The sequence below is a fragment of the Vicugna pacos genome, chromosome 11 (assembly GCF_048564905.1).
Source record: "Vicugna pacos chromosome 11, VicPac4, whole genome shotgun sequence".
Taxonomy (NCBI): Eukaryota; Metazoa; Chordata; class Mammalia; order Artiodactyla; family Camelidae; genus Vicugna; species Vicugna pacos.
The window spans coordinates 26924614-26942961 of record NC_132997.1 but is presented as its reverse complement, the minus strand read 5'-3'; the positions used below and the strand labels follow the sequence as shown (position 1 = coordinate 26942961).

At 53.1% G+C, this 18348-nt stretch overlaps 1 protein-coding gene across 2 annotated transcripts in view; it reads right to left on the bottom strand.

Moving 5' to 3' along the window:
* Nucleotides 1–2990: 2990 nt before the first annotated feature.
* Nucleotides 2991–18348, bottom strand: part of C11H1orf198 (chromosome 11 C1orf198 homolog) — a 31323-nt gene continuing 15965 nt past the window's right edge. For both annotated transcript variants that reach the window (XM_031681494.2, XM_072970968.1), the window contains 2 exons: nt 9689–10237; nt 2991–5899 (listed from right to left, as the gene is read on the bottom strand). In XM_031681494.2, coding sequence (XP_031537354.2) covers nt 5843–5899; nt 9689–10237 — 606 coding nt within the window. In that variant the 3' untranslated portion in view covers nt 2991–5842. The remainder of the gene's footprint in view (nt 5900–9688; nt 10238–18348) is intronic.

Here is an 18348-nt window from a genome sequence, read left to right as displayed (position 1 = left end):
CTTTACAGATGTTGGCTGATGTCCAACTAGAGTCACACAAATTACAACCAGAGCCCAGCCATGAAAGACCTAACCAATGCTGGCCAAGGGCCACCTCTGAACTAGCTCACCAGTTAAACAACAGTGTCCCGTCTGATGGGAGAGATCAGTAATAGATCTCAGTGACGAAAGAGGGCAGACTTCTTCGCCAACAGCCATCTACGGGAACATGATCGCCATTGGTCCATTCTGGAGCTCTCTGTTATATCTCTTTTCTGCCACCCTTATTTCCACCTCTCCTCCTCCAAAAGGCAATCATTCTATTATTAAATGTCCTGTTTTCTGTGCATGGTTTTAATTTATGCAGACAGTATTATTCTGTATTCCACTGTTTCTTGTCTTTTTGCAGTAAGTAACACAGTTGTTCAGATCCATCCACGTTGCCCTGTGTAAATCTAATTTGCTGCTTTTCAGTGCTGCGTAATAACCCATGGTGTGGGTCCATCACATTTTCTCTAATGATCTTCCCGGTGACACACATTTAGCTTGCCTCCAACTCCCACAAACAGCACTGCAATGGACAATCCTGTACGTATTCCCTGAAGCACCTATGTGAGAATTTCTTTAAGACACATGTCCTGGAGGGGAATTGTGGGGTCCTGGGATATTTGTACACTTAGTCTGCAAAAATAGCAGCAGATTACTCTTGACATTACTCTTGACACAATGGGTGCACAGCTCTTCCGTCCCAGGATTCCTCAGCCTCAGCAGTACTCACATTTTGGACCAGACCATTCCTTGTTGCCGGACTGTCCTGTGCACTGTAAGGTGGTTGGTACATCTCTGGTCTCCAACCACTAGATGCCAATAGCATACTCTCCCTCAGCTGTGATGACAAAACGTGTCTCCCAACACTACCTAAAGTCCCCAAGGTGGGCAGACCTCCCTCCTGTTGAGAACCACTTCTCTAGCCCATTTCTGCCAACACTTGGCATCATCCAGTTAATTTTTCCCCTCTGACGACCAATTATTTTCAGTCGCTTCTCATGTGCTCGACAGTTTTTAAGGATTTTCTGTAGCATTAATTCTCTGTTCAGGTTGCTGGCCTCTTTTTGTTGAGGAGTGCCCTATGTAATCTTGATACTTACCCTTTATTGGAATGGACATAGCAAATATCTCCTCCCATCCTTTCAGCTAATTAACTCTATCCATAGTCTACTTCACGGACAGAAATCCTCAGTTTTCAAGGAAGAGATTCAGTATTTTGCTTTATGGTTTGTACTTTTGAACTTTCATGAAGGAAGTCCTTCCTTGCCTTAGGTCACATGATATTTTCCTAAATTAGCTTTACACGTGCACCTTTTATAATCTGGGCCTGAATCCATATGGAGCCCACATTCTGTGAGGTGTTGGGTAGGAAGTCACATTTCTCTCTCTCCTTCCTCCTGCTAATTTGTGATGCCACTTTGATTGTGAACTAACTCTCCTTATATGTGTGGGTTTGGCCCCGAGGTCTCCAGCCTACTGTGTTGATCTAATCATCTGTCCCGGCACCAACACCCACAAACGTGTGTTCCCAGCTAATACACAAGGTCTCCCTCATTCTTCAGTGAACTATGATTTCTCCATCTACCATTTAGTGTTATAAATTGATCAAATTTCCCATAAATATCCAACTGCCATTTTTGTTGAGGTTGTGCTAACTTTATAAAACAATTTGGGGGAAATGAACATTTTTATAATATTAAGTTATCCTCCCCCCGCCCCCAGGATTATTCAGATTTTTTTCTACATGTTCTATCTCTTTTTTATAGTTTTCTTTAAAGAAGTCTTTGTATACTTGTTGAAGTTGATTCCTAGATACTTTGTATTTTTGATTGCCATGATGAGTTACTTTCTTTTAATTTATGTTTCTAGTTGGTATCACCACTCTTGGTTTTTCTTAACTTGATCTGATACTTCAGAACTGCTCATTTGCTTCCTGCCTGAGCTTGGGTGGGGTTCAGAATCACTGATTTCCTCCTAGGGTGTCCCCATCTTGGTATCAAGGCACCCAGAAGGCTGAGAAGCTCATTAGAAGATTAAATATAAGCAGAGGATCAGACCAAAGAAACTTCTAGCAAAGCCCCATGAATACTCCACAACAGAGCGCATATCTGTCTCCCAGATTCAATATTTTCCCTCCGGGCTACAAAGTGCTGAACACACCCAGATATGTTTTATCTCTATGTCAATGGCTCCCTCTTGCAGAGAAATACTTTTGGTGGGGGGGGGGGTAGCTATGTTAGTACCATACTGAGCTACCATGAAAGTTGCCAAACCTATGGGCTTGGGAGATACTCTGCCTCCTCTCATAATGTGTACATACAGTAATTTAACACTTGCTGGCCCACAGATGTCATCAAATCACTGAATACCAAAGAGTCAGCAAATACATAACTCACTTGCTTATCAGGAAATCTGTGGTCCCCAAGGCAGCAAGGCCCTACTCTGTGTGATGACTGAAGAAGTCTGTCAGCCTGAAGCCCCATTCTCCTCAGGGGTATTAGTTCTAAAACCTGACATCGAAAAATTCTTGTCCATGAATAGCTGGTAACTTACCACCTGCATCTTAATGAATGGAACAGGACTGACAGGCCACGCTTGAGTTTGTACTTCTTCCAGGAAGACTCAGCTTCAAATATACTCAAGGTGCAACCTTTCAGGGAGATCGCACGTGCATTTCTGAGTCCACCACCTGATGCAATCAGCTTGTCTTTGGAAAGCCGTGCGTGGCTTCCATGTCACCTGAGGGCAGAAGCCCAGCCCTTCTGCTGGGGGCCAGTAGACCTCGGCCATTGCTGCCCACTAACCTGCAGGGGGGGCAAAGCCAGACTGTGCAAAAGTGGGCTTTCTGAAGATGTTTCAATCTGCCTTTAACTAGCATGAATCCTTCCAGCCTCCTCTGTTCAATGGCAGTCATCCTCGCAGGCATCCTGGCTCCAGCAGCGGTCCCAAAAAGACACATCAAGCAAATTTTAAATGGCTTTATTAAAGGCTGTTAATATAAAATACAACCAAGTTACAAGTAGTCAGTAAGAATTTTTCATTTGTTGAAAACGTGTATCAAAGAAAGAGAGGCTGCTCTGCACCCATGCAGGTGCTGTTCCCAGAGCAGGCGGTACCCCCAAACCCAGAGGGCAGCAGGGAGGGACCCCAGGTGAAAGAACTGAGACTGGTTTCTAACTTCCTGGTGGTGATTTTGCAAATTGCAGTCACCGAAAGCAAGACACTGAATCCTTGAGCTGAACCTCGGGGGCAGACAAGGGAGGGGGGACCCAAAACCACATTCAGGCTTCAGCTGAAAAGTATGTATTTTTTTTTTTTTTTGCAGGGAGAGGGGGAGGTAATTAGGTTTATTTATTTATTTTCAGAGGAGTACTGGGAATTAAATCCAGGGCCTCGTGCATGCTCTGCATGCATGAAAAAATGTGTATTTTTAAAACAATAAATGAAAATGACTGGTTTTAGAAACCCTATCCTGATCCATAGGGGAAAAAGTGGCAAACAGAAGAGCTTAATTTTCCCTTACGTGGAAACACTGAACATAGATTCCCAGGAGGACGGTACCAGGACCCATCTTTGCACAGACCACCCAGGACTAAGAGGAGGAACCGCAGGTCAGCAGGATGAGGCCCATGAGTGGGTGTCCCCCAGGCCCCCACCTCTCCCTCTCATGCTTCATCACTTCCGAGAATAGAACAAAGCAACACAGCTTTAGAACGCCCTCTAGGATTTCCCAAGTTTTGATTTTACATTTAATCTCAGGAGGCTGAAACTCTACGCAACTTTAAACTGTTGCAGATAACTGAACACCACTGGGTACTGGACCTCAGATGTTGCCAAAAAAGGCAGAAGCTCTCCATAATCCCCGCACCCCCTCAGCTCCCAGGAGAGCTTGATGGGAATCCTGGGCTTCAGGAGAAAGTGGAAAAGAAATTAGAACCATCTCCCAACAGAACAGACAGATCACCCCGGGCTAATCGTCTGTCCCAGAATGTAGATCTTTCTTCTCCACTACACCAAGGAATGCGAACTCACTTCTGAATATCTTTCTTTCGTTAGGGGAACCTGCTTTCAAATGTGGGTTCTCACACAGTCGACAGCCCTCGAAGCTGGAAGTGGAGCAGATGGTGAGCCCAGATCTGAGGCTCAGTGGCTGACCCAAGGGGCTGGCACCCACCGTACGATTCCGGCTGGGACTGCTAAACTCATTTTGCCCTCACCACAATGCTAGGGACCTTTTTTCCCCCTTGAATGTTTCAACTATATTCACACAGTACAGAAAGAACCTGTATTCACCACAATGCAATCTGTCACCAAAAAGAAGGGTCAAAGCCAACACCCCAAGGGGCCAAATGAGGTTTAGGGACATAACGCAATTGGCAGAAACCAAGCCAAAAGTTGGCCAGGCCACAGCTTTGGCAGAAACTTTCCTGGAAAAAAATACATGTCGCCATGGTCTTTACCCTGGAGCTGGTTCAAATATTCTGGAAATCATTTCAGAAGGTCCTATGAAACAAAGGCATTTTAAAAGACACACTTTGATACTGAAACCAGGTGCTCACCGGCAGGACTCACGGGGATTAAGGCGTCTGGTGAGGAGAACACAGTGAAGCAACGTGGAAACCGCGCTCGGGAATGTCCTGCAGGCTCACGCTGCGCAGGGGCCACTGGACAGGGCGTCCCCTCCCATCCTACCCCACCCCATCTGGGGCAGGGGCCACCTTGCCCCCCTGGGCAGCCTCGGAGCTGCTCCCAGCCCCCTCCCCAGCGGCAGCGCTGCCGGCAGCCAAGTCCAGCGCCACGAGATGCTGTTGCCATGACCACGAAGGCCTGCAGGGGCGCTTCGGCCCTCGCTCCGGGCTCGGGGAGGGGCCACCGTGGCGCAGTCTGACCGGTCCTCGGGCTGAAGCACGAGCGCTGCCGCCGCCAGCCCCACGCTGGGAGGTCCTAACGCGGCTGATCAGAGGATGCTGGTCCGCCAGCGGCGCCTGCCACCCGGCCTGCCTCCTGCAGACGCGCAGGGCAGGCAACACTCGGCAGGTCCCAGGAGCAGCGAGGCTCTACAGGGGGAAGCTGGTCGAACCCAAGAAAAGCGGTAACCCTACAACTGCTACATCTAGATACAAAATAACGCGAAGTTAATACAAAACTTTTAAACATGCAACTCTTCTTAAACAATGATGAATAATTTGCTTGAGTAAGTATCAGCTTAAAGACGACCTCTACCATGTGCCAACTGTCTTTCCTGGAAAGGACGAGGATGAGGGAGGAACAGGACGTGAGACACGCGGCTTCGGCTGGGGAAGCCCTGGGCAGCCGGGAGCATCGGGCGAGAGTTCAGGGCCGCTCACGCTGAGGTCGCCTCCAACTCCCACCATCAAAGGTGGCTCCGCACAGTTTTAAAAGGGAGGGGACCACGCAGAGGCCATGGAAATCACTTTCTGATTTTGTGACACGGTGGAGAAAACTCTCTCAGGAGGGGAAGAACTGGGTGGAGCTGGAGCAGAAGTTTTTATTTATAAGGTTTCCTGAATTCCTAAGAGTTTGTCTGGTTTTTTTAATTCCAAATGTAAAAACTTCTGTTATCAAATCATTGAAAATAGCATAGATAGCTGGTCTTCCCCAAAAAAAGAGAAACTGGGAATCTGGACAAGGCAACATTTACCAGCTTCCAAATGATTAAGAAACAAGTGTACAGAAACCAGGAAAAGACACAGGAAAATGCTGTCTTTTTTTTTTTTTTTTTCCTCCTCCTTTGCCTACCACTTTGGAAAGTATTTTGGGGTTCTTGGTTGGTTTGTTTTGTCGAACGCATTTTTTACCAATTGTCCAGAAAATCAAATCCTGTCTTCAAGATGACATTACTCGAGCTGACCTGTAGAAGGGACAAAAACATCAAAGTAAGGCATGAGGCTTTTTTTAAGTTATGCATAATCTAAAAACAGCATCTCATTTAAAATGACCCAAATGAAGTAGCCTGCTTCCATCTCGGTGGCTCCCTGACCTCGTTTTGCCTCAGTGCTGGGACCCAGAAAATTAAATAAAATTCATCGCAAGCCACACTCTGCCAGGATCCGACACGTACCCCCTCTCTGTCCCCAGGCATGTCTGAGGGCAGCCTGTGGACCCCCCCCCCCCACAGAGAAAAGGAGAAAAAAGTATGCTTTCTATTTCTGAAGGACAGGTGTGCTTAAACTGAGTCACAGAGAGAGTCTTTCTAATATGAAACACACAGACACACAGAGGGACAGACAAAACCAAAAAATCAATGGCCAAGTTGAGGGAACAAAAAATACGGAGAAAGAATTCTTTGTTTCGGATGATGTGGAAGGTTCTGGGGGGATCTTCCCCGACCCAGGGCCAGTCTTCATTCCGCTTACAGGACATGGGGTTACTCTGTGAGCAGCTGCATTCAGACCCGTTTCCACCGGCTTCCAGCAGCCTGAGTTGAGAGGCCCCTCTCCTCTGGTCTGACACAAGCACGTGGTGAGCCGGTGGCTGCAGCCTTCCCGAGCGGGGACGCCCTGACGGCCCGCCCTCCACGCGGTGGCAGGAGGGACTCGGGCCCAGTTTCCTGCCTCTCAGACTGAAGCAGAGACAGCCAGAGCTGGGAAAGCCGAAGGAGTTCAGACAAGCGCTCCTTTCTCTGGTTTCCTACCAGTGTCTTAAATGCGGCAGCAGTTCACACCCTGATGGAAGAGCTCCGTGGATGGATGAGTGCCGGGCTTTGAACTCAGAAATCTTTTCTCCCAAAGGATTTCATGTGTCCCATCCTAGTCTCCCCACGCCTCCCCACTTTCCTGCATCTCTTTACAACTAAGACTCACATATCTAAGGGGGGAGGGGATAGTTCAGTGGTAGAGTGTATGCTTAGCATGCACAAGGTCCTGGGTTCAATCTCCAGTCCCTCCATTAAAAGGAAAACAAAAACAAAAGAACCCTCCTCCTCCAAGGGTAGGAGGGGATAGCTCAAGTGGTAGAGTGCAAGTTTAGCATGCATGAGGTCCTGGGTTCAATCCCCAGTTCCTCTAAGAATAAATAAATAAACCTAATTACCTCCCACCAAAAAAAACAGAAACCGCACGTATCATACAAATGCGCCCTGGACAGGGACAGAGGCGAGCTGTGTGCATCAGCGAGAAGGAGCCACTGGGCAGGGAGACTGGAGACACAGAACAGAGGGGCCACCCGGGGCAGGCACAGAGCTGCAAAGGGAGGGAGGGGCCTAAGATGAGGGAGACCCTGAAAAGGGGGGACAGACTGGGGAGTTGATGTGGAGCTGATGGAAGGCAGAGGGTCCCTGTCACAGGGGTCCTTCTTCAGGAGGACAGCTGACCAGGGAGGCGTGGAAGCCCCTGGCACCCCGATCCAGGAAGTACCTGGAGGATGACCACAGCTCAACAGCAAAACTCACAGCCGATTAAAACCGGGCAAGGGACAGGAATAGACATTTCCCCAAAGAAGACACCCAAATGGCCAGGCACGCAGCATCGCCAGTCCTTAGAGACGGGTGAATCAAAACGCAGGGAGAGATACCACCTCACACCCATTAGGATGGCCATTATCAAAACAGAAAACAGAAAAGAAGTGTTGGTGAGGACGCGGAGAAACTGGAATCCCGGGGCACTGTTGCTGGAAGTATGACACAGTGCAGTCATTGCTGGAGAACAGCACAGCAGTTCCTCAAAAATTAAACACAGCCTTGCCATATGATCCAGCTGCTCTTCTTCCGGGCATCTGCCCAGCAGAATTGAAAGCAGGGACTCAAACGGGTATTTGCACACCCAACATCATGGCAGCCTTATTCACAACAGCCAAGAGGTGGAAACAACCCAAGTGTCCACGGACGGATGAACGGATAAACAAAATGTGGTACACACACACAGTGGGATATTACTCAGCCTTAAAGAGGAAGCACATTCTGACACATGGTTCATGGATGAATCTTGAGGACATGACGCCAAGTGAAATATGCCAGTCACTAAAGGACAAATACTGCGTGACTCCACGTATATGAGGTCCCTCGAGAAGTCCAATCCAGAGAGACAGAAAGTAGAATGATGGTTGCCAGGGGCTGAAGGAGGAGGGGTCGCAGGGCTGTTCAATGGGGGCAGAGTTTCAGTTTCCAGATGAAAGAGTTCTGTGGATGGATGGTAGTGATGGCGGCACAACAATGTATATGTAGCCATAACAAAATCTTTTCAGTATATGTGGAGGAGGAGGAGGGAGGAAAGAAGGAAGGAAAAAGACGGAGGAAGAAGGAAGAAGACAGCCAAGGAGTCTAGATGACACCAACATGGACAAAACCACCAAGGTGCACAGAGGTGATGCCAACAGGTGACTTGTCCCAGCTCCGAAATCCAGACCCAACCAGACAAAATAGGCCACTGGCTGCCTAAGCAGCTCCCAAAGAAAAGGTCTAATACGCTTTTGCTGGGACAGCCCTGGGTGCAGAGCCTCCCGGGGGCTCCTCTGAAAGTACCAGAACATGCAGGCTGCGTGAGCCCAGACGTGTTTGTTTAAAAATGAGATCTCATGCATCCCAGCATGGCCCCAGCTCAGGGTCAGCACCGGGGAGCAGGGGAGCACTCCCGGGAGGCCCGGGGGTGCCCTCGGTTACCCCTCTGACCGAGGGCAAGCACCCTGACCCATCCAGAGAAGCTATGGGCAGAAGCATTCATGTTCTAGGAAGCACTGCCCATCCCCCAGATGAACAGGACAGGGAACCTTGCTCGTGGCCTCACCTGGGGACGTGAGCGGTCCACGGTCTTCCCCCAGCAGTGGTCCTCAGATGTGCCTTATCCAAAGCATTGCTTCGTTCATCATAAAACAAAGTCTCAAAACCATGACCTCCCTCAGAAATACGATGATCATTTCTCTATATATTTAGGTTTTGAGCAATCTCCAACACTAGCTCCATTTAAAGTCATAAGCAAACATTCTCTTCTCTTTGCTAAGCTGCTGAAGCAATGCAGACCCTCCAGGAAACACAGTGGTCGGGGCTCCACAAAAAAGGGCAAACGTGCAGAAGCCACTCACACTGCCTAGTCCCCGGTGCAACCCTTTCTTCACGACACACCGCCCTCACCCAGCGAACCACTCAGATCTTTCTTTGGCTTCTCTTCCATCCCCAGAAAGAGGTCCTTTCTTCAGGACCCCTCCCTGGACACCTAGTCCTGTCCTCTTAGAAACGGGAAGCAGCCCATCACTCCTGATGCAGGCCTCCCGTGGTCCCTGAACAAGCCCGGCCGCTCCCGGCGGAGGCTCGGGGCAGTGGGGGGGGGGGGGGCGCGTGTCCCACCGGCTTCTTCCACATTCTTCCAGGGCATCTGTGGGTCCCTTCCTCACTAACCCCACAGCCCAGCCTCCCAGACCCCCTGTGGGTCCCCTGCCCACTGCTGCACCCCTGATCCCACCTGGGAAAGGGCAGTGGGCGTCTGGGGCACAACCGCATAACAGGCAAATGGGTCACGGCACCCAGACGGACTCAGAACACGTCTCCTGCATGTTTGCTGGCCACCAAACTGAGTGACAGCTCAGCAGCCCTGAACCCAAAGTCCTCCGAGGAAGGGCAGGGGAGGAAGAAGGAAGCGTGGGCATGGGGGAGCCGCCCCCCTGTCACCCCTGGAGGAAGGGGCCGCCCGGCCTGAAGCAAGGCACCTACCTGTGCGGGCACGGGATCCAAGAACAGGGCGTCCTCTGTGTCCTCCGTGGCCTGCCACCCGGCCTCGGGGGAGGGCGGCTTCCCCACGGGCCCAGCGGGGACAGCTTCGCCCAGCGGGCTAGTGCAGGTCTGGGCGGGCAGGGGTCGCTCGTGGTCCAGGCTGGTGCTGGGGAGGACTCGCTGCTCCTGGCGGAGGACGCCGGGCCTTTCTGCCTGGGCCTCCCTGGCCTTCGGGGCCGGCTCCTGCCAGGAAGAGGCAGGCAAGACCTTTTCCCCTTTCTCGATGGACTTGATCTGGCTGGGGGTCAGCGACTGGAAGTCAGCCTCGGGGCCCTCCCCCCGAGACCGCTCTGCATTGATCTTCCAGAAGGATGCTTCCTCCTCCTTCCGGGCGGGACCCAGAGCGTCCAGGCTGGAGGACTTGCCGGCCTGGGAGGGACGGAGGGCCTGCGAGCCCTGGGGAGCTTTGGACGGTTGCCTGGGCTCGCCGGCATTGCCGCAGCTCGGCTCTTGGATGGATAAGGAGGAGATGCTGAACTCCATCTGACTCTGGGGGAACACGGGAGGGAGGAAAGAGAGCAACACGTTCAGTCCGTGCAACAAGGGCGCCGGCCCGCACAGCTCCCCCAGCAGCGTCAGCACTGCCTGCTGTCCATTTGCTGGAACCTCCTGTCTGTCCTCGGGGGGTTATTTCCAGGTCTGCCATCACATCCCTGAAAATGTGCAGGCAGAAGCTTGGAGCGCCAGGCCCTGTCGCATCACGCGCTACAAACAGCTTGGACTCCTGAACCTGACTGACCACGAAGGCATCCACCTGCCTCTACCAGAGGGATACCCGGGACTTGGGGATTAACAGACACACAGTAGTACATATAAAATACACAGACAAGGACCCACTGTACAGCACAGGGAACTCTATTCGATACTTCGTAATAACCTATAATGGAAAAGAATCCAAAAAAGAATATTTATATGTGTGTGTGTGTGTGTGTGTACGCGTGTAACTGAATCACTTTGCTGTACGCCAGAAACTGACACACTGTAAATCAACTATACTTCAATAAATTTTTTTTTAAAGGAGGGGTTCTAGCGCCTTCCTGGGGAGGGTGACCGCCCCCGGGGGGGTGACACAGATGGGTGCCCAGTCAATACAGCAGCACTGCAGTGCGGATTAAACCAGGACAGTCAAGGGCAGGCCTGCAGGCAGCTCCAAAGGCCTGACCCTGCCCTCCTCTGCCTGACACTCCACCTTCATGTCCGCCGCAGACTGTGTGTTTGTGCGCCCCCAAAGTCACATGTTGAAGGCCTCACTCCCAAAGTGATAGTATTTGGAGGTCGGGCCTTTGGGAGGTTAGATGAGGTCATGAGGGTGGGGCCCCAGTGACAGAATTAGTGCCCTTATGAGAAGCGACACAGAGTTGCTGTCTCTCCCCACCATGGAGGGGCACAGCGGGAAGGCGGCCGTCTGCAAATCAGGAAGCGGGGTCTCACCAGGACAGACCCTGTTCGTCCCGCGATCTCGGACTCCCAGCCTCCAGGACTGTGAGAGGTAAACGTCTATTGTTTAAGTCCCCAGTCTGCAGTATCTGTCACGGCTACCTGAGCTGGCAAGACAGGGTCTTCCTCTTCCACTTCCTCTTCCTCCCGGCACTGCCCCGCTGCTCTGACCCAGTCCTGGTCCTGGTAGGGGCACCTCCCCAAGGGCAGCGCAGGGTCCACACCCCGAATCCAACAGTCCCGGAAATGCTTTCCTCGAGCCAGTGGTGCTGACCACTGCAACCTCTACAAGTGGGAGCGCCGAGCATCCTGACCAGCAAACCACTGGGTGGAACCTAAGCCCTGGAGGGTGTCACCCCATGCCCTGCAGAGCGAGCCACCTGTCAACTCCATCAGCTCTAAAATCTATCTGGAACATTCCTCTCCACTTCTATTCACCCATACACCCCTTTCTTCTTCTTCTTCTTAAAATAAAAGAATTAAAACTACAATTACCAAAAGTCGGAATTAGAAAAAAAAATCATTCATAACCTTTCCCTTTTCCCATAATCATTAACTACTACTTTTGTATTTTCACGTAATGTTTTTCAGACACGTGTTTTATGAAGTTGCACTTCCGTTATGCATATAATTCGGGGTATTGTGTGTTTTCACTTAAACCTCAGCATATCCCTGGTGTCACATGGACTTTGGGGTCACTGCTTTTAATGGGAACAAGGCATTTCACTGAGAGGCTGTCCAAACATCAACTCACCCATCTTCTTATTATCGGACAACTGGCTAACTTTTGTTGTTATAATTCAGATTGCCATGAACATCTTCATGCATACAGCTCTTTCCCATTCAGAGTTCATTTTTCATGTAGGTTTCCAGAAGTGAGATATCTAACTACCAAAGGTATAAACCTTTCTTTGATTGTGGTTTTGGGTGCATGCTACCAAAGTTTGTTTGCCAGGGGCTGCCCCAATGTCTAATGCCACCAGCTAGACAACAGAGTAGCATCTGATTTTCTTTGTTATTGGGTTTTTGTTGTTTTTTTTTTAAGTTTTTATTCTACAAATGAGAAAATGAGGATTTGGAGCAAAGGAGTGAATTGTCCTAGGTCACCAGTCCATTAAGAGACTGCGCTGCTGGGACTTCAACCTGGATGGGATGATGCCAAGCCCTGCATCTGAGCTGGGCGGCACAGTGCATATAAAAGCCGGCGGCCACCAGGGATGACGTCTGTGCAAACACCAGAGACCCCTGTCCGAGGCAGGATTTCTCTAAGTATATCTAATCTGATTTTTAAAGGGCTGTTCCTGAGTGAACCATTCTCAACACTCCGCGTATAATTCCAAATTCCACAATAGAATACAGGGAGGCTGTGGGCAGAGAGAGAAAAGGTTCTTTAAATAAGCCAAGTGCTAAAACAGCTTGGAAGTGGGGACCAAGACTTAGAGAACAGCGTTGACACTGATTTGGAAATTGCAGGGTAAGAAGGGCACTTAAAACTGAGCGCTTCATCCAACCCCAGGCTCTTTTAGGATCAGCAGTTTCTCGAGTCGGGGAGAAGCCTCCGGAAGTCTGGGCTGAACACGTGTCTATGTGGAAGTCAGCACTGGGCCGATCCAGGGGTGCTGGGGAGAGAAGGAGGTCTCAGTGGCCCCAGGACTGCTTCAGGTCCTCGACTGGCACACTCAAGTGGCACTGGGCTGGCTGGGACAGAACCACAGAGGCTCTCATGGCCTCTGGGGCCAACAGAGCCCTTGTGACGGCCCTCAGGGGCGGTGACATCTGGTTAGAACAGTGGCCCTGCTGACAGAGGCGGTTACCTGGTTTTCAGGGGTTCTGGGGGAAAACCAGGAAAACAAGAACTTACAGAAGAAAAACAGTAAGACTATGTCGGCTTCTAAGCCTTTTTGCCGAAGCAGGTGTTGTTTTCTGTTCTGCAAATAAAACACGATGACAAGCTCCTTTTGAACAGCAGTCCTCCTGGGTCAGCTCTGCTGGTGAGGGTCTTTTTCTTCCCCACTCCTCGCCCCAAAGGGCAAAAGTTTGTTCTTTGTATGGAAGACACATGCCCGTTAGGCAGGGGCGGAGGAGGACAGAAGGGAACAAAGGGCCTTTTTGCCCGTTGAGAGCGCATCGGATGCAGCTCCTGAACTCCCAGACTCAACAAAACTGGACCGGGGTGGGGTCTGGGGTGGGGGACAAGGCCACCCCCAGGACTGTGCCCCAGATCTTCTACCCTTGGGCTGTCGACCTGCACAGGTGCCTGGGCACGCAGCACCCAGGGCACAGGGAAACAGGCTCCATATCACGCGCAAAGTGGCGCCATTGTGCGGGTCCCGGGAACATGGCATCTGCCCTGCGCTCCCTTTGTGCTCCAGAGGTTTCCCTCTTTTCACCTCCCGCCTCCACCCTCCCTGGGGCCTGCCCTTCCCTCCCAGCCCTGGCCTCAGCCGGGTACCCTCCCAGCCCTGGGGCCACCTTAGAGGCACCTCCCCATTACCATTACCGGTCCAGAGCCACAGCCACCTGCTTCTCTCAGTGAAGGGCCAGCCCGATCCTGTTAGTGAAAAGGGCATGCTGCCCACTCTCACTGCGCTGGACTGTTGTTCTAGGACTGGGCTGGCACACAGTAAGTGCTACCCGGCTCTGCTCCTGTTCTACGTTTTGGGGGCAGCCCAGCTCCCTGGGGGGCATCAGTAGCATTCACGGTGGACCCCTCTGGGTGCTGGCCCCCTCCCTGCCTTCCCTGGTCACCAGAGGCCTGGTGCCCACGGCTAGGACCTGTGGGCAGTGTCCGTGCCCAGAAGTGAGTGGGCCCCTGGAGGCCCCATCCTGGCCTGGCGTTGGAGGTGGAGTCTGAGCTGAGATGCTCCCCGCAGGGATGGGATGCAGCTCCTAACCCATCCCATAGACTCCCCCAGAGCCCACACCGCCCACAGGGGGCTCTGACCTCCCCTCCCACCATGCCCTTGAAGGCACCACACGGCAGGCTCCGCGAGGGTGGCCCTCTGACACTGGGGCAGATCAGGGAGCAGGAAGGGACAGCTCTGCCATGGGGACACAACAGGCCAGCAGGGGAACCAGCTCTGGAGCCTGCGATGAAGGCTGGAAAGTCAGGAAGTTCCAGCACAGTTATCTTCTTTTTGGAAAAAGTCAGCTTTTCCAGGTGGGAAGAAAGAGCTCTCGGGAACCCTATCCCCCAGGGCTGAGCTGAACAGAAGCTGGGCTCAGCTGAAGGCCGCTGCCCAGGAAGAGAACCCAAGGGGTCAGCAGCCCCTAGCCTAGCCAGGCTGGGCTCGGACAGGATGTCAGTGGCGGAGTCAAATCCATGGTCTCACAGGAGACACGGGGATACACAGGAAGCCCTCTCCCCTCGCAGTGATGCTGACGGCCGTGCCCTCAATCCTGGCAGCAGCGGTTGGAGCCCCAGGGAGATGCGCCCGGAGGGTCTGGTCCCACCGAGCCAGGCCTGAGCGGCAGCTGCCTCATGTGGGGAACTGGGTCTCAGCTGGCCACGTCCGTTCTAAAAACAGAAAGGCCACAACTGAGCCCAGTGTCTATTTTTACATCCCACTCACTGGAGAGGAATGTGTAATATTTCAGTAAAGGGGGAAGCAGGCAGCCAAAACTAACTGTTTGGCTTGGCAGCCGCTGGCAGCTCTAAATTGTCGAGATACAGGCTGCAGAAACATTGTCAGGAAACGTAATAGTTTACTGGAGCAAATCCTAATAAATTCACAAACCATTTAACATTTACTCTCCCCACCTTCCCCTCCAAAGAAGGAAGAGGAAGAAGAAGAGGGGAAGATACAAAAAACTTTGAGAAGTTTAAAAAAACTAGGAGAAGGGCAACCTGATGGAAGAGACAGCACCGCCCGGCCACTGAGGCTGGGGGGGTCCGCCCCTCCAGCAGCAGGGAGGCGGGGGCAGAGCCTGGGGGCCGCCCGCCCCTCACCCCAAGGGACCAGGGGCCAAATAACACACCCCTGTTTTCACCAGGGAGCCGGGCGGACAGTGGACAATCCCGCGTGGGTCCACAGTGCCCATCTGTTGGGACCCATGGCACTGGGAGCCCGGGAAAACGGCAGCTGGTGGGTGTGAGGGAGGTCAAGGGAGGAGGGCGGCCCCTGCCCGCCAGGGCCTTGTCGCCTCACAGAGACGAGACGTACCAACAAAGAACCGACACCAGCAACCCTAACATGAGTCCGGGGGTCCTCCTCGCACCGCACTTCTCAGAGGGGACACGGAGCGGGGACAGTCCGAACCCTGTAGCCAGGGTGACGCGTGTGGCCCTGGGCGGATTTCTAGCTCACTCCCGCCCTCAGTTTCCTGGTCTGTAAAAGGGGGTGTTGTGAGGACCAGCCCGGGGATGCCCGAAGGTGCTCGGCACAGACGAGGGGGCTGCGGGAGCCGCCCGGCCGCTGGGAGGACCGGGAGAACCATCGGAGCCAGGACCTGCGCTGGGACCTGCACGGATGGCCGGGTGGGGGCTGGGCAAGGCCTGTGGGATGGGGCTGAGCGGCTGGAGGAGAGACCAGCAGGAAGGACCCCTGGGGCCCGAGGGGCGGGCTGGGCCCTGGGCTGAGGGAGCAGACTGGTCACTGCACCTGTGCACTGCACACGCGTCCCTGTGCCCCACAGAGAGCCAGGAAAGGTCTAGAGCGGGGGCCCACCGACCTGCTCTGGATCTCAGGAAGGTGAGTCAGGGAAAGCACGGGGGTGGGTGGGGGGAGGGAGACTTCACTACTGGGCAGAAACGGGGTCTCAGTGAGCGGCCCCAAGCCGGAGCGATGCTGTGCCCAGGGGCCAGGGCGGCTCTGTGCTTCTCAGAAACTCTGGGCTGGCAGCAAGGAGGGACGGCCAAGCAGAGGCACAACTGGGAGCCAAGGGACCCCTCCACGTACAGACATCCTGACGGAAGGCGCTTCTGTCCCCCGTGGGCAGGAGATGCCTTCAAGCCACAGACAGGCCAGGGCTCTGATCTCTCTTCGATGGTTCAGGCACTGCTCCCGGGCACACACTTCTCCTCCTGAGGACAGACCAGGGGGCCTCCCTTCTCCGTGAATGGTCCCCGTTGGCCCTCAGAGATCTTTGGTACAGAGGGAATCAAGGAACTGATTTCTTCCCACCCCACCCTGGCCTGCTTCCTAACCCCAAAGAGGCAGCTGAACACCAGGGGAAGGACTGGGGCAGACAGAAAGGAAAAATCCAGACAGCCTGGGGGAGGGGGGTCCCCAGAGTCCAGCTGCCCAGCGCCAGGGCCTGACCTGCCCCCGCAGGAGTCTCCCCTGAATTCCCGGCCCAGACGGATGAGGAATGCCAAGAATCCGCTCCTCCCAAGGACTCCCCCTCCGGAGCATTCCAAGTGCTAATGGTTTGCCTCTTGAAACCTCAGCAGCGTGAGAGAGGAATCGACCCTGGGGCCCCGCAGGCACCCTCTCCGCCAGCACACCTGCCAAGCGGACGGATGAGTGGAAAACATGAGGACCGAGACCGCGCGGCCCGGCCAGGACAGGAAGTCCTCCCTCCGAGCCTCCCGCCCGTGATGGAAGAGGTCAGCGCAGCGGAGGCACCAGGCCTGGGGCAGCCTAGGGAGGGGGCGACCAGGCAGGGAGGGATGGGCTGGAAGACGGAGCAGAACCCGAGGGTGACCAGTCCGTGCTCGCCCAGCAGCAAGGCCTCTCCTGATCAGAGCTGAGTGTGTTTCAAGATCCTGAGCCCAGCGCCAGCCCGTCCCTCCTCTGCAGATGGAACCACCGTGGGCTGGCCTGAAGGAAGGAGCCCAGAGCCAATGCTGGGAAGAAACCCCAAATTCCTGGGACTCTCAGCTCTGTGCCTGACAGTCGCGACCTCGGGTCCGGCTGATCCTGACCTCAGCAGGGAAGGGCAGGGAAGTCAGAAAGAAGCTAAGAAGAGCTGGACACTTGGCGCTCATTAAACAAATGTCTGCTGAACTGAACAATGGGAGGAAGGCATGAGATTATACCCACCATCGCGAGTGTAAACATGTGTTACGTGAACGGGGAGAGTGACTGAAGGAAGCACTGTGTGGCTAAAACTCTTCTCCTGCGTGAGTTCTGCCCCCAGATGCAGCCGTCCGCTCAGTGGGCTGTTTTCTGAGAGCAGGACTATTTACATAACATCTGACTCAATCTAATCATCTAATCAATGTCTGCTGAATTTTTGAAAAAATCAATGGATGACATCATAGAGACAGAAAGCATAAGGGTGGTTGCCAGGGGCCAGGACAGGGGGGTGAGGGGGTCCTGTTTAAAGGGAACAGACTTTCAGTTTGGGAAGAGGACCAAGTTCTGGAGGTGGATGATGGGATGGCTGCACAACAGTGTGAACTTAACGCCACTGAAGTGTACACTCACAATGGCTCAGAGAGCACATTTCATGTTATGTGTATTTTACCACCATCAAGATTAAAATTGAAAAAGAAATCAATGTATGACCAACACACAATCCAACAAAAGGACCCAATTTCAGGGCTGCCAGGGTTTGGAGTCTTAGATTCAAAATGGCACAAACCCTCCGCAACTCTCCATCAGAAGCTGCGGTCTCTGTCATGCCCTGGATCCGGGCTGGGCTGTGCCAGGGTGTGACCAGCAGAAGAAAGCAGAGGGGACCCCGTGGTCCCCAAGCCTCAGCCTCTGGGGGCCTTCTCGGTGTCCCCTCTTGCCCCAGGGAACTCTTCCACCACCAAGTGGCTCGCTGGACATGCGGGGCCCCAAATGGACACAGGAGAAGCCAAGTTCTCCCTGAGCAGACAGCTCCCCTCGGCTGTCGGACGGCACAGGAGCAGCCCCCCGGCCAGGCCGACAACAAGAGCCCAGCTGAGACCTGGCCAGACCGCTGACCCACAGAATCAGGAGCAAAGAAAAGGCTGCTTCGAGTCACGAAGCTGCAAGGCATCACCTGAGGGAGAATCTCCAGCCCCGCAGTGAGAGGTCGTGGCCACCTTGCCCCGGGTACCACTGCCCGTGCGCAGCTCTCCAAAGAGAGTCCCACCAATCTTTAAGTCCTAAGAAGAGTGGGACAAAGGAGGCAAGCACTCAGGGCACTGGAGCTTACAGCTGGGGAGGGCTGAGTGTCGGGTGTTCTCAAACTGGACACAGGTTCCTGGGAACAGAGTAGGGGTTAGGCTCTTTGGTCCCTAGAACATT